Source organism: Myotis daubentonii, chromosome 10 (genome assembly GCF_963259705.1).
Source record: "Myotis daubentonii chromosome 10, mMyoDau2.1, whole genome shotgun sequence".
Lineage (NCBI taxonomy): Eukaryota > Metazoa > Chordata > Mammalia > Chiroptera > Vespertilionidae > Myotis > Myotis daubentonii.
The window spans coordinates 6,993,082-7,018,219 of record NC_081849.1 but is presented as its reverse complement, the minus strand read 5'-3'; the positions used below and the strand labels follow the sequence as shown (position 1 = coordinate 7,018,219).

The window sequence follows — 25,138 nt, the reverse complement described above, 5'->3', positions numbered from 1 at the left end:
ATCAGGGGCAGAGAAAGGAAGTGGACTGACAATTCTCTGGGGAAAAGGGGTGTGGGGGATGCGGGAAGAGACTGGACAAAAATCATACACCTATGGATGAGGATGGAGGGGAGTAAGGGCAGAGGGTGGGGTGGGAACAGGGTGAAGGGGAGCTATGGGGGCGGGATTAAGAAACAACTGTAATAATCTGAACAATAAAGATTTAATAAAAATAAATAAATAAATAAACAATGGTTTTTCTTGAAATATTAAGGTTTATTGCATGTAACATTATTATATTTAAAATCGTTTTTCTTGAAATTAAAAAAAAAGGAGTAACACAGGAGGAATTTCAGGCCCAGAGAGGGCATGTTGAATACAGCTGAGAGCAGCTGGAGGATTCTGAATCCAGCCCCAAGTCCTACATCAGCTCACTGCCGGAGAGAACATTTTCACATGTGCTCATGGGTACACCCAGAAAGCAATGTAAAAAAAAGGTATAAGTAAGTGTTGCAATTCCACCTCAGTGGCCATCAAAAGTGACAACACCTGCCCTGGCTGGGTGACTCAGTTAGTTGAGCATCATCCTATGCATTGAGAGGTGGTTGGTTCAATTCCTGGTTAGGGCACATGACCAGGTTGTGGACTCATGCAGGAGGCAGCTGATCAATATTTCTCTCTCTCTCTCCCCCTCTCCTCTCCCTCTCTCTAAAATCAATAAAAACATATTAAAAAAAAAAAAGAGGGGGAAAAGTATAATACCCTTGTCCCAAATCACACCTCACCCACACATGTCCATTTTTGAAATCACCACAGTGCATGAGAGCAGTTCACCCTTTATTTAGCTTAGGCCCCGGGTCACTTGGAGCTGGTGTACTTGGTGACAACCTTGGTGCCCTTGGACACAGTGTGCTTGGCCAGCTCTCCAGGCAGCAGCAGGCACACTGCCGTCTGGACTTCCCGGGACGTCAGTGTGGTTCGGTCTGAGTACTGGGGCCAGTCGGCAGCCTCGCAGGCCAGGCGCTCAAACACGTCATTCACAAGTGAGTTCATGATGCTCATAGCTTTGGAAGAGATGCCAATGTCAGGGTGCACCTGGATAAACAGCAGGACTGCTTTAACAAGGAAGCTCTGCTGGATGCCCCAGCCCCAGGTTGGAGACACAGCACTGCAAGGCCACCTCACCAGCCTCTTCCCAGAAGCCAAGAGACATGGAAATGGGGATTCATTTTTATACTATTATTTCCAAGTTAAAAAGAAATGGTTTGTCCCAACCGAAAGAGGTAACACTATCAGGTTCTGTATAAGCACATGTCAGCATCTATCTTTTTAAAAAAATCTGTATTGTTGAAAGTACTACATATGTCCTCTCCCCTCTCCCCGCTTAACCTCTTCTAGCCCATCCCTGCCCCCTCAACATCTATCTTTGACAAATGGAATCAGTTACACAGCACTTTGCTTTTTCCATTGAATGTATTTGCATAGTGTTTTGGGGGTTTTTTGCATAGTGTTTCATAGTGTGGAGGAATCATAGCTCATATCTCCATTCTTCTTTTAACGGACATTTTGGGGGTTTTGTTTTCCTGCCATTAGTGTTATAGTAAATACTAGAGGCCCGGTGCACAAAAATTTGTGCACCCGGGGGTGGGGGGGAGTCCCTCAGCCCGGCCTGTGCCCTCTCACAGTCTGGGACCCCTTGGGAGATAACGACCTGCTGGCTTAGGCCTGCTCCCGGGTGGCAGAGGGCAGGCCCAATCCCTAGGTGCAGCCCCTGGTCGGGCTCAGAGCAGGGCCAATTGGGGAGTTGGGGCGCTGCCCCCTGTCATGCACAGAGCAGGGCGGATTGGGAGGTTGCGATGCCACCCTCAGTCACGCTCAGGGTAGGGCCGATTGGGGGGTTGGGGCACCGCCCCCTGTCACACTCAAGGCAGGGTCGATGGGGAGGTTGTGGCGCCACCCACTGTCACGCACAGAGCAGGGCCGATCAGGGGGTTGGGGAGCTCCCCCACATCATGCACAGAGCAGGGCCCATTAGGGGGTTGGGGAGGTCCCCCCGGTCACGCACAGAGCAGGGCCCATCAGGGGGTTGGGGAGCTCCCCCCTGTCACTCACAGAGTAGGGCCGATAGGGGAGTTGGCACACCGCCCCCTGTCACACACACAGCAGGGTGTATCAGGGGGTTGGGGTGCTGCCCTCTATCACCCACAGAGCAGGGCCAATCAGGGGGTTGGGGCGCCGCCACTGTCACACTCAGGGCAGGGCCGATGGGGAGGTTATGGCTCTACCCCATCACACACAGAGCAGGGCCCTTGTGGGGGGGGGGCATTGGGGCGCCGCCCTCTATCACCCACAGAGCAGGGCCGATCAGGGGGTTGGGGCGCCTTCCCCTGTCACGAACAGAGCAGGGCTGATAGGGAGGTTGTGGCCCCACCCCCTGTCACACACAGAGCTGCAGGGTGATCAGGGGGTTTGGGCACTGCCCCCTGTCACGCTGATCCTGGTGCCGGGAGGCCTCGTGGCTCCACTGATCCCAGTGCTGGGAGGCATATTACCCTTTTACTATATAGAATAGAGGCCTGGTGCATGGGTGGGGCCTGCTGGTTTGCCCTGAAGGGTGTCCTGGATCAGGGTGGGGGTCCCCACTGGGGTGCCTGGCCAGCCTGGATGAGGGGATGATGGCTGTTTGCAGCTGGTCACACCCCCTTCGGGGGGCGGCCCCCACTGGGGTGCCTGGCCAGTCTGGGTGAGGGGCTGGGGGCTGTTTTCAGGCTGGGACTGAAGCTCCCAACTTCTCCTTTTTTTCTTTTTTCTTTTTTTATTCTGGACCAGCTTTAGCGCTGAGGCTCCAGCTCTTAGGCCTCCATTCCTGAAAGCAGGTATCTGGTTTGTTTCGGTTCTCGAAACTCTGTATCAACTCCAGCTCTGAGATCCCAGCCGGCTGAAAGCTGGTTTCTGGAGTTTTGTTTACTGTCTGTATTTGTTACAATGTTTGAAACTGCAGGCTCAGAGGCCGGTAAGGCAGGTGGGGAACGTTGGAGTCCTCAGTCACTGAAGCAAGCCAGCCTCATGTTAGTTTCAAGCTGCCTGGCTGCCGGCCGCCATCTTGGCTGACAGTTAATTTGCATATTGCCCTGATTAGCCAATGGGAAGGGTAGCGGTCGTACGCCAATTACCATGTTTCTCTTTTATTAGTGTAGATATGCAACTTTGGACACTGTGCAAGCATAAAGAAGGTTATTCCTAGAGACGACACTGCCAAGTCACAGGGTGTGTGCACTCAATTTGGTAGATTGTCATTACCAAATTACCTGCCAGAGAGCACACCTCTGTGACCCAATCTCAGTACCAGATGAGAGGAGTCAGGGCACCCGGTTCTGTGGCTGGGCTGTGACTCACTCTGTCACCTCAAATAAGGCACTTCCCTCAGCCTCCGTTTCCTCTTCTATCACACAGGATATTTTTATTTTTTAAATATAATTTTTATTGATTTCAGAGAGGAAGGGAGAGTGAGAGAGAGATAGAAACATCAATGATGAGAGAGAATCATTGATCGGCTGCCTCCTGCATGCCCTACACTGGGGGTTGAGCCCGCAAACCGGGCATATGCCCTGACCGGGAATCGAACCAGTTGGCTGAGCATGGGACAACTGGGTTATCACACAAAATTTTGAACTAGGTGATCTCTAGTAAAACAAACGGTGGGGACCTGATAAATCCTACAATGTGAGTAGGCAGACATTAAGTGTTTCTCTGTAAAGTGGAGGTAAGTAACTCCCCAGTGACATACATCAAGCCAGTGGTGGAGACAGAACTAGACACCTCTGGTTACCACTGACAACAGGAAATCTGAGTCCATACGAGGCTGGTTTAGCCTAAACCCTTGGTGTCTCATTAGATCCTGTTCTCCTCAGGGTTGCCAGTGAGGGTGAAGTTGAGACTCCCCCCACTGAAGGGTTTGAAAAAAAACCTGAGCAAGCATCCCTGCACTAGACTCACCCCTCACTCAGTTCCCAGCATCTGGCTACCTCTTACATGCTAAGGTTTGAGAGGACTAGGACGCCAATTCTTTTTTTTTCTGCAAGCTTTATTGTTTCCAGAGGGCTCCAGAGTGGTTAAAAGAATGGCTCAGGCAAAAGCCAGACATGAGGGGGATGCAGAGGGGCCCCTCAAAGGCCTCTGGGCTCCAAAGGTCCTAGTCTGCTTGAGGGGAGCTTTCGAAGAGATACTCACCCAGCTTGGGGCTGGCCAGCCTGCGGAGGTCAGTCAGGTGGTCACCCATCTTCTTTATGATTTCCTCATCCAGGAAGTGGTTTTCCAGGAAGTCAGAGATGAGAGTCTGCGCAGGTAGAACCCAGAGCCTGCAGACCCACAAGGCCCGGTTCAGGTTCCTCTTCAAGGCCATGGCGGCCTCCATGGTGTCCTGAGTTTTGTCCCACTCATCTTGGGAAGGCTTCAGCATGTCCTAGAAGGGAATCTGCCACTGCGCTAGTTTTGCATCTTTAAGAGATGCTCAGCACCCTTGTGCTTCTTCTCTGCCAACTTGTGTGAGAAGTGGCCCATGCCCTCCAGAGCACATTGTGGTGGTCCAAATAGAAGCTCAGAGAGGTAGGTGTAGGAGGCCCGCAGATGCAGGTTGACCAGGCGGTTGATGGCAGCCTCCACCTCCGTGGAAGAACACTGACGACTTAGGGAGCTCATGGTTGTTTGGCAATAAGAAGTTAAGGTAACAATAATTTTTTTAAAAAACACACCAAAAAAAACACAAACCAAAGAAAAACGGTGTTGGCTGGTTTCGAAGGCTGAAGATGGCTGAGGTGGTTCCAGAGGTTGTGACTGGAAAGACATAGGGTGGTTGAGGCTGGAAGAAGGGGCGTCCCTGGATCTGTTCTATCCAAACTTTGAAGCCAGAGACAGATCCAGGACCACTGAGGGCACCGTCAGGAGGCCAATGCTTAACCCACTATAAGGCACTGCTAATTTTAGGCATTTGCAGAAATACCTATTTGGTAAGCTTTTTAAGCATTCTTAAGTTTTGAGATTGGCTTTTCTTTTGCATAGTCAAGCCAACTTTCCTCCAGCTCTGAAGCCAGCATCCCTTCACACCTCAGGTACAGTGCACAGGGACCCAGCGACTTTCAGGGCTGTAATATAAAGCAGCCCTCCTTGGCTGAAGCAGCAAAAGCTCCCAGCTCCGCAGCTTATCATCCATCCCCGCAGCTCACTCTTGATACCATTCCCCCCGGAATCCAGTCTCTGGATACTCCAGACCAATGACAGGCCACTTTGCTTTGGACCCCACTTAGGGCACAAAGCAGCAAGCCAGGTCCTGGGTGGAATAGGAGTCCTAGCCCTTCCTCTGGCCTCGGCACCTTGAGCCACAGCTTCTCACCTGATGCTCACTTACTGTACCTCTGCCCAGGGCTGCTCTTGGACCTCATGGCCATCTGAGATCCTTCTCATCTTTCAAGTTGGAGCACCAAGTCCCACCTTTCTGGAAAACTTCCCTCCCTTTTGTATCCTTCTACCTAAATCACAAATTAGCATCTGACTTATGCCATCTTGCTCTCTAGTCTTGTTGCCTTTCTCATTATATCCTGAGCTCTGTGGGGGTTTAGACGGCATCCCAGACTTTTTCTAGTTGGAGATGCACTGTAAGGAGCACTGAAAAATCATGGCTGTGTTCTCCCACAGACATGGCTGCCGAGGTTGCAGAGGTAGAGTGAGGAATCCATGGTGGCACAAAGGTGAATGCTATTCCAGGTTCAGACAGGCTATGCCAATCCTTGGGTTGATTGTCATCTAGATAGTGCTCATGGAAATTCAGGCAAAAATACAGGTAAAATAATAAAGCTCCCTGTATGACCAGCAACAGTGGTTCACAAATTTGGGTGTGAAAATGCAGACTCTTGACCATGTTTGCACCTCTCCCATCCCACCAGATAGAATCAACAGATCTGGAGCCTGGGCAGCTGCATTTTTAACAAGCGTCCTAAGAGTGTGATACAGGTCCCACGTGGCAGGCGCCTCAGACAACTCTGAGAAACATGTTCCAGGAGGCTACTTCTCAACGTGGTCCCCAGGCCAGGAGCACCAGCAGCACCTGGGAAGCTGTTAGAAATGTTACTTCTTGGTCTACTGAGCCGGAAACTCAGGAAAGACCGTGACCTGTGACCTGACATGTCCTCCAGGTGATTCTGACTCGTTAAAGTTTGTGAACCTTAAAGTTTGTGAACCACTAGTGTAAGAAAAGGCACAATTTCAAATCAGCAAAAGGGACTGAGTTCTTCAGGATTCTATAGACTAGTCTTTTGACCACATCCATCCCGACACCCACCCCAGCTCTTGCTGAAGGGAAATGGACATTGGCAGTGCAGCGAGGAGGGGAGCAAAGGGCCCAGAGACCCGAGAAAGAAAGCAGGGACCATGGCTTGTTCTTTCTTTATTGGACGCTTTGTAGATGTCACGCAGGTCTAAAAGTTACACTTTTAAATAATTATTTAAAAACCGATCAGGAATAAGGCCCTGATCCAGAGCTCCAAACCAGAAGCAGAAAGGAATGGGGGTGGTGGGCTGAGTTGTATTCCTCCAATTTCATCAAAACTCAGAAAACCAGGATCCTAAGCTCCTTCACAAGCCAACCAGGGTGTGGGCCCTTGGGCTAACCCTCAGGTGCCTCTGGCTGCATCACTCAGGGTCAGGAACCAGCAAGGGGCTGGCAGGAACAGCCGGCTGAGTCCAGACATGGACAAAAATAATGGGAAGGACAGAAAACGGACAGGTACTGTCCAGCTGTAGATAGGATCACAGAGTGTAGCTAAGGCAGGTGGGGGCAGGGGAGGAGCTGGGGAGTGGTATTGCAGCAATGCAGGAGTGCGGCCCCAGGGGCCTGGCCCATCTGGCCAGGGTAGGGCTCACACATTGTGGGTCCTCCTGCTAAGCTGGGGCTCTTCGCCCACCAGCTTGGACTTGAGGTGCTCCTTGTAGGCCAGGATGTCTCCAGGCCATTTGGTGATTGTCTGCTTCTCACAGACCCAGATTTCTTGTGCTACCTAGAAAGCAAATCATAGACTTAATGATCCTGGCCAGCATTCTCTCTCTCCCTCCCAGAAAGCTGTTTTTGGGGAATTCCAGGAAAAAGACTCCACAGCCTTTCCAAGCCCCTTCACCAGCCTCATATCCAGCTCGTGGTTGGTTTCACTATCTCCACATTCTTTGGGATGGCTTAACACAGAGGAAATATAACGAGCAGGTTTGGAGACTCCCAGCCAGGAGCTGCTGTCCTCCTGATTACCAGTCCCCTAGCAGGGCCTAGATCTGTTCACAGGCTTCACTCTCAGCTCCACCCCATCTTCCCCAAAGCTTCAGAGAAATGACCAGCAGCTTTTTCACAAAAGACTGGTGGTAGCTCTCTGTCTAATCGAAATCCTCCTTAGTATACCATTAGGCTGAAGAACCTTGGGACAGCAGCAAAAGCACTCTGTTCTCTACCCAACTCCCACCCTGATTTTGGCCAACAATATTAAATAGGCTAACATCCCCAAATCGCTACTGAAGAAATGAAGTATGTCCATTAAGGCTTTGTAAGTTTCCCAAAGAGCCATAAGATCTGATCCAAACCACCCCATCTATGCCCTGAGCCCCTTTCCCAAATCAAATAAAAATGTGTTGCCCTAGCTGGTTTTGCTCAGTGGATAGAGCAGGGGTCCTCAAACTTTTTAAACAGGGGGCCAGTTCACTGTCCCTCAGACCGTTGGAGGGCTGGACTATAGTTTAAAAAAAAAAACTATGAACAAATTCCTATGTACACTGCACATATCTTATTTTGAAGTAAAAAAACGGGAACAAATACAATATTTGTATTTGCATGTGGCCCGTGGGCCGTAGCTTGAGGACCCCTGGGATAGAGCATTGGCCTTTGGACCAAAGGGTCTTGGGTTCAATTCTGGTCAAGGGCACGTACCTAGGTTGCAGGCTCCTCCCCAGCCCAAGCCCTGGTCAGGGCTTGTGCAGGAGGCAACCAATTGATGTTTCTCTCACATCGATATTTCTATTTCCCTCTCTCTAAAAATCAATGGAAAAATATCCTCGGGTGAGGATTAAGAAAAAAATGTGTTAAGTGCCCCCTATGTGTCATGACTGTCCTCCATCCAACCTTCTCCTATATGCCCCCTACTAGGCCTCCCACCCGAGCCAGGAGCCTCACCTGCTGAATAAGTCTGAAATCATGGCTGACCAGCATCATACCACCCTCAAACTCATTGATGGCATCAGCCAGGGCATCAATGGTCTCAATATCCAGGTGATTGGTGGGCTCGTCCAAGAAGAGCATGTGGGGGTTCTGCCAGGCCAGCCAGGCCAGACACACCCGGCACTTCTGCCCATCAGACAGGTTCCGGATCGGGCTCACCTGAGTAGGACCGTGATATTTATATAAGTTAGTGTTACCCCACCAAACAGCACAGTTCACCTCTTCCCCATCACTCAACAAAAGCTGGTGTCAGGAACATCCAAGTTCAGGCAGCAAGGTGGTGACACAGTCATCAGTCTCTCAGGCCTTAAGGAATGCATCCAGAAGTCAGAAGCTCCTGCAGTTACCAAGGCCATGACTCTCAGCACTTAAATCTTAATGATTCAGCCCTGGCCTGGCTGGGCATCATCCCATACACCAAAAGGTAGCAGGTTCGATTCCTGGTCAAGGCACATACCCAGGTGGCAGGTTTGATCCCCAGTAGGGGTGCATGTGGGAGGCAGCCAATTGATGATTCTCTCTCATATCAATGTTTCTGTCTGTCTCTCTCCCCCACTTCCTCTCTAAAAAGAAATAAATAAACCTTAGGATTCAGAGCAATCCAGTGGACCTTCAGTCCAGACCTGAACCCAGGAACTTGTTTTCTACGTTTAATTTCCCTGGCCCTCAAGCACAATGGCTCAGAGACTGCATGATGTGCTTGCCCCTTCCTCATAGAGAGACCTAAATACTCTACTATAGCAATTTTCAACCGTGTGCCACAGAAATTTTTAAAATATGAAATACCCGACTAGTCAAAGGCCTCTTTTCCCTTAGACTGTCAAATAAAAAAAATGACAACAGCCTGGCCATGTGGCTCTGTTTTGGGGCATTGACCCATAAACCAGGAGGCCACAGTTCAATTCTGGTCAGGGCACATGCCCAGGTTGTGGGCTCAATCCCCAGTAAGGATTGTGCAGGAGGCAGCTGACCAATGTATCTCCCATCACTGATGTTTCTATCTCTCCCTCTCCCCCTTCCTCTCTGAAATAAAAAAATAAAAATAAATTTTTTTTTTAAATGAGAACAGCCAACACAATAGCCGTCCAGTGTGCATGTATCAAAATTATACCTTTTTGGGGTCAAATTGGCAACAAATATATTTTTTGATATGCCACAGAATTTTAATAGTTTGTGTGTGACATCAGATGAAAGAGGTTGAAAACTGCTGCTCTACTACATAACATCCTGGGGCAGAGGAAAGGGAATGGTGGCCAGGACAGTGTCCCCTGACCATCCAGCCAGTCTCCCAGTTCTCTGGGCTTCTTCCCACACCCGCCTCCACTAACCTGCTGTTTCCCAGTGAGACCATATCGCCCAATGATCTTCCTCATTTCTTCCTTCTCCTTGATCTCTGGATAGCACTTCATCATGTACTCCAAAGGGGAAAGGTCCAAGTCCAGCTGCTCTTGTAAATGCTACAGGAAAAAAAGGAACCCACCCAGGTTCGACTGACGTCCAAGAACCCTGCTGGGTTACTTGCCAAGTAACTTACTCCCTCTACCCAGGCACCACCTGTTCAAGGAGAAGCAGGTAGGAGTTGACTGGGTCACATGCAGCCCAATTACCACACACCGGGGAGTTCCCCCACCTCAATCCCAGGCCTGTCATACCTGATGGTATCGCCCTATCTTGACATGAGAGTGTTTTCGGATCATCCCATCTGTGGGTAATAGCTAGAAAAAGTAGTAAATGGAAAGACAAGCACACAAAAAAGGAAACCAGTCAGAAGCAGAGACAGGCAGAACTGGGAAACTAACATATGTTCACACTGAACAAAACTCATACAACTTCCTATACTGAACCTACATCACCTCCTCACAGACTACTACTCTGGTCCATAAAAAATATTTAGGAAGATATACTGAAGTAGATGTTCAGCACATCTCCTCAGTGGTGACTAAATGTCTACTACAGCATGCAACATACTGTATAACAAAGGACTCAAACATAGGCACCACACATATTTTCTAAAATGAAAGCATATCTGTAAATGCCAGACGTTCCTATACTCTAAATCAGCCGTGGGCAAACTACGGCCCGCAGGCCGAATCCGGCCCGTTTGAAATGAATAAAACTAAAAAAAAAAAAAAGACCGTACCCTTTTATGTAATGATGTTTACTTTGAATTTATATTAGTTCACACAAACACTCCATCCATGCTTTTGTTCCGGCCCTCCGGTCCAGTTTAAGAACCCATTGTGGCCCTCAAGTCAAAAAGTTTGCCCACCCCTGCAAATGCTCTGATTGAAAATACAAAAAATAGACCCATGCATGTGTCCTCTCTCTTACACAGTCTCGTACTCTCTCTGGGAAGTCCCACCCCATCTGGCACCATACCTCTCCAGTTAGCAGCTTCAAAAGAGTTGACTTCCCTGCTCCATTGGGCCCTACCAGAGCCACTCGTGTGTCAAGGTCGATACCAAATTCTAGATTGTTGTAGATGCAAGGCTGAGGTGGATGAGAGAGAGAGAGAGAGAGAGAGCTGGATACCAGGCCATGGTACCGATCAAACTGACTGGCAGACCAACCCTACTGAGTGCCTGGAGGAGGTGGCAGTGTGGAGGAAGGAGGCAGCTCTCATGGCAGACTCCAGCCCACTGTCCCCACCATAGGCCCAGCTGAGTACTCTTCCTCCCAACTACGTAAGAGGGGCTACTGAATCCCTGGATGAGGCACCTCAGCTGCCACACCTGAAAATCCCCCACAGCCCAGGGGTTACGAGGTATACTCAGCACAGAACAGAAGACTCTCCCAGCCAGTTGACACCTTGTAAAATGCACCCCAGCCTCCCAACCACACAGGAGACTCACCCCATCTTTTGTATACTTGAAGCTCACATTCTGCACCATAATGACGGGTGGAGGGATCTTGCCACATGGTGGAAAATAAAATGACAATGTCTAGGAAAAGGATAGGGCATTTATCAGGTTAGGTGCTTTCTTAATCACCTCACTTTAGGCCACCTCTCTCCACTCAATTGGACCCCACCTTGTCGCTCACGACCCTCTCTGTCAGTCCTGATGCCATCATTTTCTGTAGCGTCTTCTCCTTGCTCTGGGCCTGCCGGGCCAGTTTAGCGCTGCCATGACCAAACCTAGCAATGTAGTTCTGAAAGAGATCAGAAAGGGGGCTTGGAGAATGGGCAGGCATCAAACAACTCGTCTTAAAAGCAGAGTAAAAACTTATGTGCCTCCTCCTGACCACCTCCAGTACCCCTAAACTCTCCCGAAACCTTCATCCTACTCCCTGGATGCCCTACCCACATCCCAACTGCCCTACCTTCATGTGCGCAATCTGATCTTGCTCCCAGTGAAACCTCTTCATCTGGTTCTCCTCCAGCTCCAGCCGTGTCTTCACATACTGGTCATAATTACCCTGTGGGGAAACGCGCCAGTGAGGGGGGCAGCGTGAACCTCGTTCCTGGGTTCTCACCCAGGGTTTAGGGGATGCAGATGGCATGTGACTAGGCCTTGGCTATAAGACTGTGCGGTAGGGAAAGAGGAAATGCACTAAAAAAGCATATCCTGATCTGGAATCTGGGGCCTTTCAAATTGTATGCCTCAGCCAGAGCAGGGCGCCAGACCAAATCCTCACTTTAGCCATAAACACACCCATAGCATTGGGAGCAGCCGTGAAAACCACCGTCGTACAGACATCACAAGGCTCTCCCTAACACACCCCACCCCTAGAGGCTGAAGCCCCCTGCAGTTGACAAGAACTGCTCCCAGGAGGGAAGACACAGACCAATCAGATTTAGGACCTGGCAAACCCTGCACAATTGGACTGCCATGGTTTCTATCTGCAAAACACTGGACTCAACCTAAATATCCATTAAAAAGGGTTTGACAAATAAGGTATAGGATAGCCACACAACGAAATACCATGCAGCCACCAAAATGAATGAGGTTGATTTATATATATATTCATATGAAAAGCAGTCCAAGATACAGTAAACTTTAACAGCAACCTACAGAAGAGAATGATTATTAAGATTACAACTGTGATATGTATACAAGAAATTTTCCACAAATGCTTGCAGGTACACAGGAAATTTCTGGAAGGCTATTTAAGAAACTATTAGTACTCCCATGGCAAGTATAGTTATGAATGAAGAGGACTTCTATTTTTCATTTGATATGATTTTTGAAATAGAGACTATGAAAAGGCACAAAAGTAGGCTGTCGAGATCCTGACGCCCATTCTTCATGGAAGGAGGGTAAATGTGCCGACGGCCATGAAGCAGTTAAGCAGCCATTCAGGAAGACAGAGGGCAGCCTAGGTACCGTGAAAAGTCAATCTCTTTGCCACAATGCAAACATACACTGTGTGCACTGGCTGACAATCCAGGCTTATGGCCTGAAAGCAAATACTTTGGGACTAAAACAGGCTGCAAGATTCCTTGTCCACATATTTTTATAGCAATAGGTAGAAAAGGCTGCTAAGTCTGTTTTTTGGTTTGTTTGTGTGTTTTTTAAAGGAGAACTTCAGGGAATTGGTAAGCACAGAGGTTTCTGTGGAGAAGGTGGGGCTACTCACCGTATAATACTTCAGTTTCTTGTTGTGCATGTGAATGATGTTGGTACAGACACCATTCAGAAAGTCCTGGGAATGGGAGACGAGAACCAGGATGCGCTTAAAACTGCAAAGCCAAAGAACCAGTCAGGGGGGTGCTCACAACTGGAAGATAGTCCACAACAGGTAAGCTGAGAGTCAGGCCCAGAAAACCTTCATCCTTGTTCATCCTTACACGTGAGCACCTGTTAGACTTATTGGTCAATTCCCAGCTCTCAGCAAGCACTGAAGCCACTAGTGCACCATTTACCTATAAGGACGTTTTAATGCCTTTCAAAGTGTGGTGAGACAGTCTGAGATTCCCTCATCTTCTAATTTTCCTCCAGGTTCTAATTTTCAACAGAATGGAGTAGAGATGGTAGTACCAGTGATGGTAAAAAGAAAAGTGTATGTGCACAGACCCACCCATAAGTGTATTGGAACTATGGGTGAGAACTGGAATCGGCACAGTCAAAATCCTGACACTCTTCTTTTTGAAAGAAGGTACCAAGTCACTGCAGAGACCACTGAAAACCTTCGTCTAGAGCTGGCACAATACCCCAGGTTATTCAGCTCTTTAACCAGAGAGACCATTGCCATATCTGCTATTTTTCCTTTGTCACTACATCATGATCTTAGATAATGTCTATAAATACAGTTAAAGAAATTGACTTTAAGCATAGCTGGTGTGGCTCAGTGGTTGAGCGTCAACCTGTGATGCTCAAACCAGAAGGTCACACTCAAACCAGAAGGTCACGGTTTGATCCCCAGTGTGGGGCGTGCAGGAGCAGGCCCTCTCATCATTGATGTTTCTATCTCTCTCTCCCTCTCCCTTCCTCTCTGAAATCAATAAAAATATTTTTTTAAAAAGTAATTGGCTTCCCTGACCAGTTTGGCTCAGTGGATAGAGCGTCAGCCTGCGGACTCAGGGGTTCCAGGTTCGATTCTGGTCAAGGGCATGTACCTTGGTTGTGGGCACATCCCCAGTAGGGGGTGTGCAAGAGGCAGCTGATGGATGTTTCTAACTCTATTCCTCTCTCATCCTCTCTGTGAATAATCAATAAAATATATTTAAAAAAATAAAAATAAAATAAAAAGAAATTGACTCTAATATAAACAAAAATGATATCTATATGTGATGGCTAGAAATATAGTTAAAGATAATATACTGTGAACTGAAAGGTCCCAGGTTCGATTCCAGTCAAGGGCACATGCCTGGGTTACAGGCTCAATCCCTAGTAGGGGTGTGCAGGAGGCAGCCAATCAATGATTCTCTCTCATCATTGATGTTTCTACCTCTCTCTCCCTCTCCCTTACTCTCTGAAATTAATGAAAAAAAGAAATCAGCTTTAATGAAAACAAAAAACCACCCACACGTTTCAGACAAAAGAAAGACAATCAAACACAAAGGCCAGCCCTAAAGGTGCTTACCACTGTCACTGTGGCCTTCGTGGCCTCACACCATTCATTTGTTAACTGCTCTAATATCAGTGCGGTTTCCAGGTATCCATTTCCTCTGGACTCTGCTCAACTCCCTCCTCAGCACCTGCCCACTCCCAACCCCAGCCCTGTCCCCTTACGTCTTTAGTTCCTCTTCCAACCACACACAAGCATCGAGGTCCAGGTGGTTGGTGGGCTCGTCCAGGAGCAGCATGAAGGGCCGAATGAAGAGGGCTCTGAAGGACAGGAAAGGACAGAGCCACCTCAGTCTGATGGGTGCGACACAGAAAGGGACTGCCTTGCCTGTTACCGCAATTTGGGTCAGGCCTGGCTTGAGTCCTGAAACCAATTCTAGGTTCTATACCTCAGAGGAAAGGGAGAACTAGGAGAGAAACCAGAGTTGAAGAGCAGAGGTTAAAGGGCAGAAACGGGGTTGAGAAGCAGAGGGATGATATGCTTTGGAGATGAGACTGTAAAAGTCCTTGAGTCTGTCAGTCTTTTACACTGATGATGGTGACCATCAGGAAGGAAAAAGGACAGAAGAAATCAATCATTGCAGCGAAAAGTATTCAGGTTAGAGCTATCTGGCAGGGTTGCTGGCCTCTAGCAAGGAGTCCAGAGAAAGCTCTTTTCTTAGATGGAATCTCAAGACAGGAGAAGCAAGGGGATAACTCTGGTTCCCACATCTGTGGAGTTTTATAGAAATAAGACCAGGCTAGGAAATCTGTATTTTTAAAAGCTCTCTAGGCAACCCAAGGCAGCTAATCCTTCTCACACGTGGGATCCCTGCACTCCTGTTTAAAGGTGCACACAGGCAGCCTTGCTGAGGCAGCGTGTCAGGCTCACCAAGGCACCTGGCAGACAATGGTGGCTAGGGAACCACCTATTTAATCGGGACTTTCTGGGGGGATTGCTAAAGGAATGATGGTTATGAAGCTCAGTAAAGGGATTAAGTGAAGGAAAAAAGAAAACTCTCATAGACACAGACAAAGTATGGTGATTACCAGAGGGAAAGGGGAGTGGGGGGAGGTAGAAAAGGGTAAAGGGAGAATAAATAAATATATTTTAAAAAAAAGAAAGAAACTCATTTCAGGTCCAAGTCACAAGAAGATGAGAAAACAGATCTTAACAGCTAGCATTCTAACATTCTCTCATTATAGAAAAAACAATGAGAAAGACTGAAGCACAAAAAAGGGTGAGAGGGGAGTCAGGAGGAGAAAGGCAGGCCTATTCCACCATTTACCGAAGATGCCTAAACACTATGCCAGAACCCAACAGCGACCACTCCGTCAGGAGCCCACTCCTTAACCCACACACATCAGCCCTCCACATCGTCGATGTCGGTGTCCTGTTTGGCAGTTACTGACCACTGACCCCTGTTCAAAACACTTCTACTAGAGCGAGCTTTCATCCCTGAGAGAGAAGGGGAGCTACGGGGGGGAGGGAGAGGCACTCACCTGGCGAGGGCAACCCTCATCCTCCAGCCTCCACTGAAGTCTTTTAGTTTCTTGCGCTGCATGGCAGGTGTGAAACCCAGTCCGTGCAAGATCCGCGAGGCTCTCATCTCTGCCTTGTCAGCATCCAGCTCCTCCAGACGCTCGTAGAGCTCCATGAGCTTCTCACACTCCGCTGTGGGCAGTGAACAGCCGTCAGGCTCCCTGGGCCCTTCCCGGGAGGAAGCCTCGCACCTCCACCCCCCAGGTCTGGAGCCCTACCGTCCTCGTGAGCCAGCCGCTCAGCCTCCTTCTCCAGCATGGCCCGCTCCGTGTCGACCTCCATCACACACTGCAGGGGTGTCTTGTCACTAGGGGGCATCTCCCGAGTCAGATGGTAGATGTCGATGTGCTCAGGGATGGGCACTTCACGCTTCCCAATGGCAGAGAGCAGCATGGACTTGCCTGAGAGAGGCAGGCAGAGTGGGAAGGGGACACTCAGCAGTTTTGTGTCATTACTCCAACCAGTTCCTCCAGCCCAGCCCAGCCACAACCTCACCATTTTTAAAAAAATACATTTTCATTGATTTCAGAGAGGAAGGGAGAGGGAGAGAGAGATAGAAATATCAATGATGAGAATAATTGATCAGCTGCCTCCTACATGCCCCCTACTGAGGATCGAGCCGGTAACCCAGGCATATGCCCTTGACCAGAATCAAACCCAGGACCCTTCAGTCTGCAGGCCAACGCTCTATCCACTGAGTCAAGCCGGCTAGGGCACCATTTTTGTTTTTTTTAGTACTTTCCTTCCTTCCTTTCTTTTTTAAAAAAATATGTCTTTATTTCCCAGCCAATGTGGCTCAGTGGTTGAGCATTGACTCATGAACCGGAAGGTAGCGGTTTGATTCCATGTCAGGGCACATGCCTGGGTTGCAGGCCTGTTACCCAGTGCGGAGAATGTAGGAGGCAGCCAATCAACAATTTTCTCACATCATTGATGTTTCTCTCTCTCTCTCTCTCTCTCTCTGAAATAAAAAGAGTTATTTTAAAAAAGTAATAATAATAAAATGTCTTTATTGATTTCAGAGAGAGAGGAAGAAAGAGGGAGGTACAGAAACATGAGAGAGAGAGAGAGAGAGAAAGAGAGAGAGAGAGACACGGATCGGGTACCTCCTGCACACCCCCTACTGGGTATAGGCCCGCAACCCATGCATGTGCCCTGACTAGAATCAAACCAGTGACCTCCAGCTCAAACAGAGCCACACTGGCTGGACCCTTCCTTCCTTTCATTCATTCAAACCCTATTACCCGCTCCCCGTTCTTAGGACACCTTCCCTCCAATTCTTGCCTCACCCCTCCTCTGTGAAATCTGTTCATCTACAGCAGCCTCACACTGCCAACCCACCCCTCCCGCCCACTTTTCCAGCACCTATTGTAACTACTCATGTGGTACTTACCACACACTGCTCTGTATTGCTAGCTCCTTTCCCTGGGCATTTCTGCTCTCCCACCCATACTGTAAACTCCTTGCTTTGTACATAGCTGGTGCTAGGTAAATACTCGCTGAGTGACAGATGAGCCAAGGAGAGATACCTCCCACCTCGCCTTCCAAGGGCCTCACCAATTCCATTTAAGCCAATGAGACCATAACGACGGCCCGAGTTTAATTCCAGTTTGGTGTCACTGAGCAGCTCTTGGCCATGAAAAGTGAGGGAGAGGTTGATAATGTGGACGTCAGTACTGTTGGGGTGAGAGGCAAGGACACCAGTGACAGCTCGAGCGGCAGCTTTCTTCATCTCAAAGTCCTCCAGCTCCTTGGACAGCAAATCCACTTCTGGGGACAGAGAAGAAAAGCAGTTTGGGAAGAGACACAGCTCTCAAGGCATATGCTAGAGCAGTGATGGCGAACCTATGACACGCGTGTCAGAGGTGACACACGAACTCATGTTTTTCGTTGATTTTGCTTTGTTAAATGGCATTTAAATATATAAAATAAATATCAAAAATATAAATCTTTTGTTTTACTATGCTTGCAAAGATCAAAAAATTTCTATATGTGACACGGCACCAGAGTTAAGTTAGGGTTTTTCAAAATGCTGACACGCCAAGCTCAAAAGGTTCGCCACCACTGTGTTAGAGTGCCTGGATCGCTCTGTTGGGAGAGCATCAGACTTTTAACCTGAGAGTCCAGGTTTCCAGTCCCTGTATGGACATTTGTGGCTTTTCCCTTTATTCAGGTTACTCAATATTACCATACAGAATTCTGAATGCTGAAAAATGCATGTGTGTTCTAAAGGACCTGGACTCCAGACCAAGTTGAGCAGATTCAGAGGTCTACAAACTTTAAACAGGGGATACTTTGTATATAGATCTGCCCTAATACCCTGCTTTTTTGGATACTTTTTACTTCATAACTTACCATTTTTTAAATCCTCACCCAAGAATATGTTTTTATTGGTTATTAGAGAGATGAAGGGAAAGAAACATCCACTGAGAAAGAAATAGCAATGTGTTGCCTTCCGTACATTCCCCAGAGATCAAACATGCAACCTAGGCATGTGCCCTGAATGGGAATCAAACCTTTTGGTGCACAGAATGACGCATCAAACCAACTGAGCCACCTGGCCAGGGTTTATAACTTATCCTTTTAACCTCCCGTTTCTAGATTATATAAATACATGGTGGGAATGACTGTAACTGCAAATTGTCCTCTGTATGTATTAAGTGACTAGTCCTAATGCTCCCAGAAAGCAGATACTATAGAGGTGTAACTCTCTAATTTCACAAGCTAAGAAGCTCCTAGATGGTGGGGGGGGGGGGGGGGGCTTTTTTCTAACAAGGGCCATTTAGATATTTATAACATGATTCTCAGGCCATATAAAATTATCAACTTAAAAATTAGCCTGCTGCCCTAGCTTGTGGATAGAGTGTTGGCCTGCAGACTGAAGGGTCTCAGGCTTGATTCCAGTCAAGGGCATGTACCTCGGTGACAGGCTCAATCCCCGGCCCGGTCGGGGGGTGGGGTACGTGGGAAGCAACCAATGGATGTGTCGCTCACATTGATGTTTCTCTCTCTCTGTCTCTCTCCTTCCCTTCTACTCTCTCCAAAAATCAATGAAAAAATGTCCTCGGGTGAGGATTAACAAGAAAAAGAAGAAAAATAAAAAATTAGCCTACTATATTTAGTCAAACTTTTAACTAACTCACCCCTAATGCCTCTGCAGGGCCAGACCAAATGATTTCGCAGGCCTTATAGGGCCCAAGGGCCAGACATTCCCCACCCCTGTTCTAGAAGATGCTTCCAGGAAGCTTGCTGCCCAGAAGGGACCAGTGAGGAAATTTACAGAGGGAAACCGCAGGCAAGGCCAAGGCTGGACAAGCCAGAAGTCCCCAAATCTGAAGGGTTTCAGAGGTAAAGTGATCCTGAGACAAGAGACTAGCTGTCCTGTCTCTGTGGTTTTTCATGCATGACTACATCTTTAGGTTGAGAACTATTACTTTTTTTTTTTACAATAGTAAATAAAATAAACTTATTTTGCATTTTAATGACAATGTCTTTCATTTACCTAGATTTGTAAAGTAATGCTATACACATTCTATCAGAACACTGTTACATACTTTAAAAATCTTTACTGTTGAAAGTATTACATATGCCTCCTTTTTCCCCCTATTCATCTCTTCTAATCTGCCTCCACACCCACCCCAGGCCTTCACAACTTTATTGTCTGTGTCCATGGGGTATGCATATATGCATACAAGTTCTTTGGTTGATCTCTTTCCACCCTCCCCCAAGAACGATTACTATTAATGGCTAATATAACTGGCTAATAGCTGAGTTTACTCTGTGCCTGGGACTGTGCTGTATCACCTAATTTAATACTAATAATCCTTATTAGTATTAGTAATAAACCTTATTTAATACTAATAATCCTTATTTCCTATCTAATTTAATACTAATAATCCTTATGACACATATACCTATAAACCCCAGTTTATAAATGAAGAGGTTAGATAACATAGTCAAGGCCAAAAAGGCTAGTAAGTGACAGAGTCAGAATTTGAACTAGTGCTTGTCTGGTCCCAAAGCCCATGACCTCACCTGCTTCACTATACTACCGTTCTATATAGGAAAGTGCCCACAAAGAGTTGTTGAAAGTGGACAGAAATGGGAGTGGAGGGAGTCTTAGTAAGCTTAGCCAAAACAGAAAAGGTGATCTAGTTACCTTTTCAAGTAGGAATCAGAAACTACACACGCGGTTGCAGAACGAGAATTTTCTGACTTTTTAGTCTGTTACCCTTATCTGTGTTCCCTTAGTGATTTTAGAGTAGAGCCCATGAAATGAGAAAAGTCATGAGCTTGTTCTCAGGACGAGTAGAGACGTAGTAGAGGGGGGAAGACAGCTCGGTGCCCTCCTTGGACAGGTAAGCTTGGGGAGAGCAATGCCAAGACAGGAGGTGTGGTGGTACGTAGTCAGTCTCAGAGGTCACTCTCCAAATACCCCATCCTGTCAGATTACCTGTGCTGGCACCATTACCCACCTTGCTGCTAAACCTACTCTATTTGCAAGGAACCAGCACTGAGGGCGGAGAATGCTCCACAAGACAGATAGCAGTCATTCTGTACCTACCTCAGCTCCTGAACACTATGATATATATGTAAGTGCTTGATAAGTACTTTTTGAATGGAGGACTAAGTTTTTAGTTTTGACTGCAAGGAGGAATTTTAAGTCTTTTTTCAATATGGTTGTGTTACCAAGCTTCCCACAGCCTTGCTTTGTGCCAATCCCTGTTCTAGATGCTGAGATGATTATGGAGTAGGGAGAAAGAAGTTCATGTCTAGATAAGTAGTTGATAAACTTTTTCTTAAAGGGCCAGATGGTAAACATTTTAGAGTTTACAGGACAAGTGGTAAAATCAAGATCATTATTTAGTATCTCCATTACCATTGAAATGTAACCCTCTAAAAAAATGTAAAAACCATTCTTAGCTTAGGAGAGAAGGTGGCTTAAAAAAAAGGCTGGCCAACTGCCTACTTTTATAAATAAAAGTTTTATTGGAACACAGCCACATTCATTATTTACATATTGTCTATGGCTGCTTTCTATTACAGTGAGAGAATTGAACAGCTGCAAGATATAGTCCATATGTATAGCCCACAAAGCCACAAATATTTACTATCTGGATTTTTTTTTTTCTTGTTCAGTGACATTAGGAGAAACCCACCAATACCTTAATACTCTTTTTTTTCTTTAATTCTTTATTGTTTAAAATATTACATTACTATTTGGATCTTTACAGAAAAAGTTTGACAATCCCTAGTCTATCTCTTCATCTGCTCAGGCAGGGGAAGATCAAAATTAAGGGAAGGCTACATATATGCCATTTTCTTTTGATCTCTTCCAGTTTATAGCATCTATAACCTAAGTCATCTTCTAAGCTTCAAAAGAAAGACACTTAGACAGACCTCATTGTCTAGCCTACAATATCCCAGAAAACAGGCTCCAAAGACAAGTGAATAGCTTTGAAGAAATGGAAAAAAGATTCTAGAACAAACTTCACCAGAGTGAGTACTGTCCCTTCTACTCATTCTCCAGTGCTTATCTTAAAGTGTCTCACATTGTAAAGAAGGTGGAACTGTTGGTCAGAGGTCACTTTCTTTGCTATTTATCTTGGTCTTTTCATACCTTGCTATCTAAGGAAGACCACATGGTAATGGCAATTGGTAAAGGTTGGAGAATGGTCACTCACAGTATCAAATAATCCCAAACCCAGAGAGGAGATGGGACTCATTAATTATGAAAGCAGAAATGACATGGCTCCTGGCAATAAGAAATGTTTTGAGAGGGTTTGTCACATTTCATAATAGTATCTCCCTGAGGGAGCAAGGTAAAATCCAAAGATCCTGTATCATTGAGATAGGGATGCTCTATCTGGGTTCCCTGGGAAATTCTATTTTCATAGAAGAGGAAGGGTGAAGAAATTTGTAATGAGGACAGTGGACAATAGTCTCAAAGTAGGATTCAGTTTTCTACCTTTCCAATTCATCCAGAAAGTCCCCACAGAGCCAATGATACAGCTTACCATGGTTCCTGAGCGTCTAGAGGGGACCCCAACTCTCTACTTTAGAGATCACAACTCAGCCTGTTCACTCCCACCATTCTTAACTTCTCATCCCTCCTCCTGCCAAGAATAAAACTTCCCCATGGCCTGACTTCAATGCACCAGTTTTTTCCTATAATTCTTATTTTGGAGACAATTCTTACCACTCAACTCTCTACTCTCAATCATTTTTAACTCCTCCTTTTCTGAATTTCTATCTGACTGTCATAATTTGCATTAGTAATTCTCCTCTCCTCTTCAAACATTTACTTAGCATCTCTATCTGCAAGGCTAGTCATACAAAATAGCATTATTCAAGACACAGTCCCTGCAAAAACCAAACAATTTAAGTGGAAAAAAAAAAGAGAAAATATAAAAAGGTAATGGTATACGATAGCACAGGAGTGTAGTAAATGGAAAAATTAAGGTCAGGTTTGATTGGGAAAGGCTTTGAGAAAAAATGTCAAATGTAACTAGCATAAAAATTGTGGTATTAGAACTCAGTGTGTAAAAGGACAGAAACATGGTGACTATTCAAGGAATAATAATAGTCTGTATTGAGAAGGCCTGTTTAGAGAGCCTTCAGGGGGAAGGGGGAGGGCTGGAAATAGACTCCCAAGAGCCTGGAATATTATTTTTCTTTCCTTTTATATATTTTTATTGATTTCAGAGAGGAAGGGAGAGGGAGAGAGAGATAGAAACATCAACGATGAGAGAGAATCACTGATTGGCTGCTTTCTGCACGCCCCCCCACTGGGGATCAAGCCTAAAACCCCAGGCATGTGCCTTTGACCGGAATCGCACCTGGGACCTTTCAGCCTGCAGGCTGACGCTCTATCCACTGAGCCAAACCGGCTAGGGCTGGAATATTCTTTATCACACACTGCCATGTTCCCCCACCTAGACTGTCAGTTCTGCGAGGGCAGACTGTGTGTATAGCTGAGCACCTCAGTATGTAGAACAGTGTCCAGCCCTGGAGAAGTGCTACATATTTTCCAAACTATAACAGAAATTATCTCTTTCCCAGGAAAAACCCATAAAGTAATTCATAAGTTTATGAATAGAAGTCATTACCCCAGAGAGGACAAGGGTGTGATTTGGCAAAGAGCCTGGCACGCTGACCACCAGGTGTAGAAATGGGAACTGAGAAGGGGCAGGGAGCTGACCTCCTCACAGTCTAGCAGACAGAGCAACAAAGTAGCACAGCTCTCCCAGCTGCCTGCCCCGGGTATGGGAGGAGCCTGTGTTTCCCTGAACAGTAACAGGATGCCACAAGCTCCAACGCTACTGTTCTGGTTCATGCGAAGTTTCGAGGCACCTGATACAGTGTTCAGTGCCCCCAGCATCCGGATCCGGCCTCTGGCTGGGGCCCGCATCCATCAAGTCCTAGCAACCCTCCCTGGCGCCCACCTCGCCCTCAACGCACCTGTGGTCTCCTGGCCGTTGACCCCCTCGTTTCTCTCCTCTGCCACCTGTGGTTCTGCCGCAGCATCTCCGTTTTCGTCATGCCCCTTCCTGGGCCGCTGCCGCGCTTTGGCAGCTTCCTTCTTTTTCGCCGCCTTCTTTTTGGCCAGGTCGGAGGGCATGGTGATGAACCACAGGGGTCGGTACTGCTCTTCCAGGGAGCCTGAAGGAAGGCAAGCACCCTAAGTCTACGTTAGGGAGAATGCCCGGGCCCTGCTCCGTCCCTGCCGGGAATTTTCCTAGCGAACCTCGGGACCAGCTCCGCCCCTGCCCGGTAGCTCCCAACTTTGTCAGTGTCTCGAGCCGATGCTGATCCTCGGCCGCTCTTTTAACCTCAGCATCTCTTCCCTCGGGCTGTGTCCGCCAATCCCCACGGCCTGCCTCGCTCCGGAAACGCTCCTCCTTCCAGGGCGCCCGGTGGGCACCGGGTTCTGCCCCTCGGCAGAGGGCAGAGGTCCCGTCTCCGGTTTCCCCGCAACTTGGCGCTCCGCGCTCCAGCCGTCCGCCTCGCTTTGCCGGGCTGCCTCCTCCCGTCCGCCTCGGGCCTCCGCTCCGCTGTCCCCTTGCTTCCACACCACCCAGCCGGCTCCCCCCGGGACGCACTGTCCCCCCTACCCGGGTGAGTCCCCTCGGGGTCTCCTCACACGCCACCCCCGAACGGACCCCAACCCCCGCCCGTCAGCTTCTCCCCCTTTGCCTTTTCTTCTCCCTCGAAGATTCCTCCATCCATCCCGACCCCGTCCCTCCTCCCTCGTCTCATCCTCCTTCCCCTTCACTGGCCGGCACCCTCCCCCCAGCGTCTCTTCCCCCAACTCACTGGGCCTTGCCGCTCGGCCTCTGTCGCAACGGAGCTGCTCCTGGGGCTCCTCCGCGTGCGGCCGGCTCACCAGCCAATCACGGGCCCGCGCGGCTCTCGGCGCGCCGCCGCTCAGACTCCTGGGAAGTGTGGTCCTCAAGTCGCGGCTGCCAGGCAGAGAACACTCCTCGAGAACTACCGCATATCCCAGGGGCCTCACAGGCCCTGACGTCATTACGACGCGCGAGGCCGGGATAGTGGGCGGAGGGAGATTAGAGTCCTGGACCCCTCTGTTCGCAGAAGCGCTTTGGCTGCTGCAAAGTGCAAGTCCCAGATAGCTCCTCGGATAAGCGGGCTGGATCTTCCACGCTTTACCCCACCTCTCGAAAATCTGTTGAGTTGTGTGGCGATACCGAGTTTAGAGGGCCTCCCGGTTTAGGTAGGCGGGCGAGCGACTACACTTCCCAGACTGCATCAGGCAGGAACGGGGTCGAAACAATGGGCCAAGCAGAGGAGGGAAAAGGAGGAAGAGAGAGGCGGTTGAGAACAGAAAGCTATCCTGCCCGAAAGAAAGGCGTCCCCGTTTCTTGAAACCGAGATTTAAGAGGCTAATCCAGCGTTAACCAAACTTGTAGAATGTGCCGATCGTTGTTCCTGAAACTTGCCGCTTAGCCTACCCACTCCAGAATTGTTAGGTCTGCTCGAAACCATGCAGCTTGGTGGGAAGACCCTCTTTCCGAGGGCACCTTTATCATCAGTTAGTCCGTTACTTTTCCTGTGAGCCTCACAGATTTCTCATCGCCTACGCTGTAAATCCCAAATTTGTAGCTTCAAACGCAAAGCAGGCGTTCTGTGATCCCTGTTAACCTCCCCAGGCTTCTGGCCAGCAGGGCCACACCATCAGTGACACGGCTGTAGGGAAGCCAACTCACTCCGCCACCCACATAAAACTAGTTTTCTTCCTCAAACTTGATTCTCCAATAGAATCTAACTGCTCGTATTTCAGATAATTCTATTTCACACATTCATGCCTTTGAAAGTAACTTTTTCTAGATTACCCTCCACCAATTAAGTGTCCAGTGTATG

At 47.9% G+C, this 25,138-nt stretch overlaps 2 protein-coding genes across 3 annotated transcripts; both read right to left on the bottom strand.

The window, feature by feature from the left end:
- Positions 1-716: 716 nt before the first annotated feature.
- On the bottom strand, positions 717-4,438 carry LOC132211303 (uncharacterized). Its single transcript, XM_059656045.1, has 3 exons — positions 4,210-4,438; positions 3,280-3,287; positions 717-1,074 (listed from the first exon to the last, which is right to left on the bottom strand). The coding sequence occupies exons 1-3, from the start codon at positions 4,436-4,438 to the stop codon at positions 838-840; spliced, it is 474 nt and encodes a 157-aa protein (XP_059512028.1). The 3' UTR covers positions 717-837.
- A 1,963-nt stretch (positions 4,439-6,401) lies between these two features.
- ABCF2 (ATP binding cassette subfamily F member 2) lies at positions 6,402-24,228 on the bottom strand. Of its 2 annotated transcripts, none has more exons than XM_059711448.1 (15): positions 24,074-24,228; positions 23,219-23,419; positions 17,315-17,527; positions 15,976-16,158; positions 15,718-15,889; positions 14,401-14,496; positions 12,806-12,908; positions 11,549-11,644; positions 11,258-11,377; positions 11,080-11,169; positions 10,607-10,717; positions 9,880-9,942; positions 9,556-9,684; positions 8,183-8,386; positions 6,402-7,028 (listed from the first exon to the last, which is right to left on the bottom strand). In XM_059711448.1, the coding sequence occupies exons 2-15, from the start codon at positions 23,376-23,378 to the stop codon at positions 6,891-6,893; spliced, it is 1,878 nt and encodes a 625-aa protein (XP_059567431.1). In that variant the 5' UTR covers positions 23,379-23,419; positions 24,074-24,228; the 3' UTR covers positions 6,402-6,890. The 2 variants fall into 2 exon arrangements, with proteins under 2 accessions (XP_059567431.1, XP_059567432.1); XM_059711449.1 differs by lacking the exon at positions 24,074-24,228 and adding an exon at positions 23,590-23,838.
- Between the last annotated feature and the right edge of the window lie 910 nt (positions 24,229-25,138).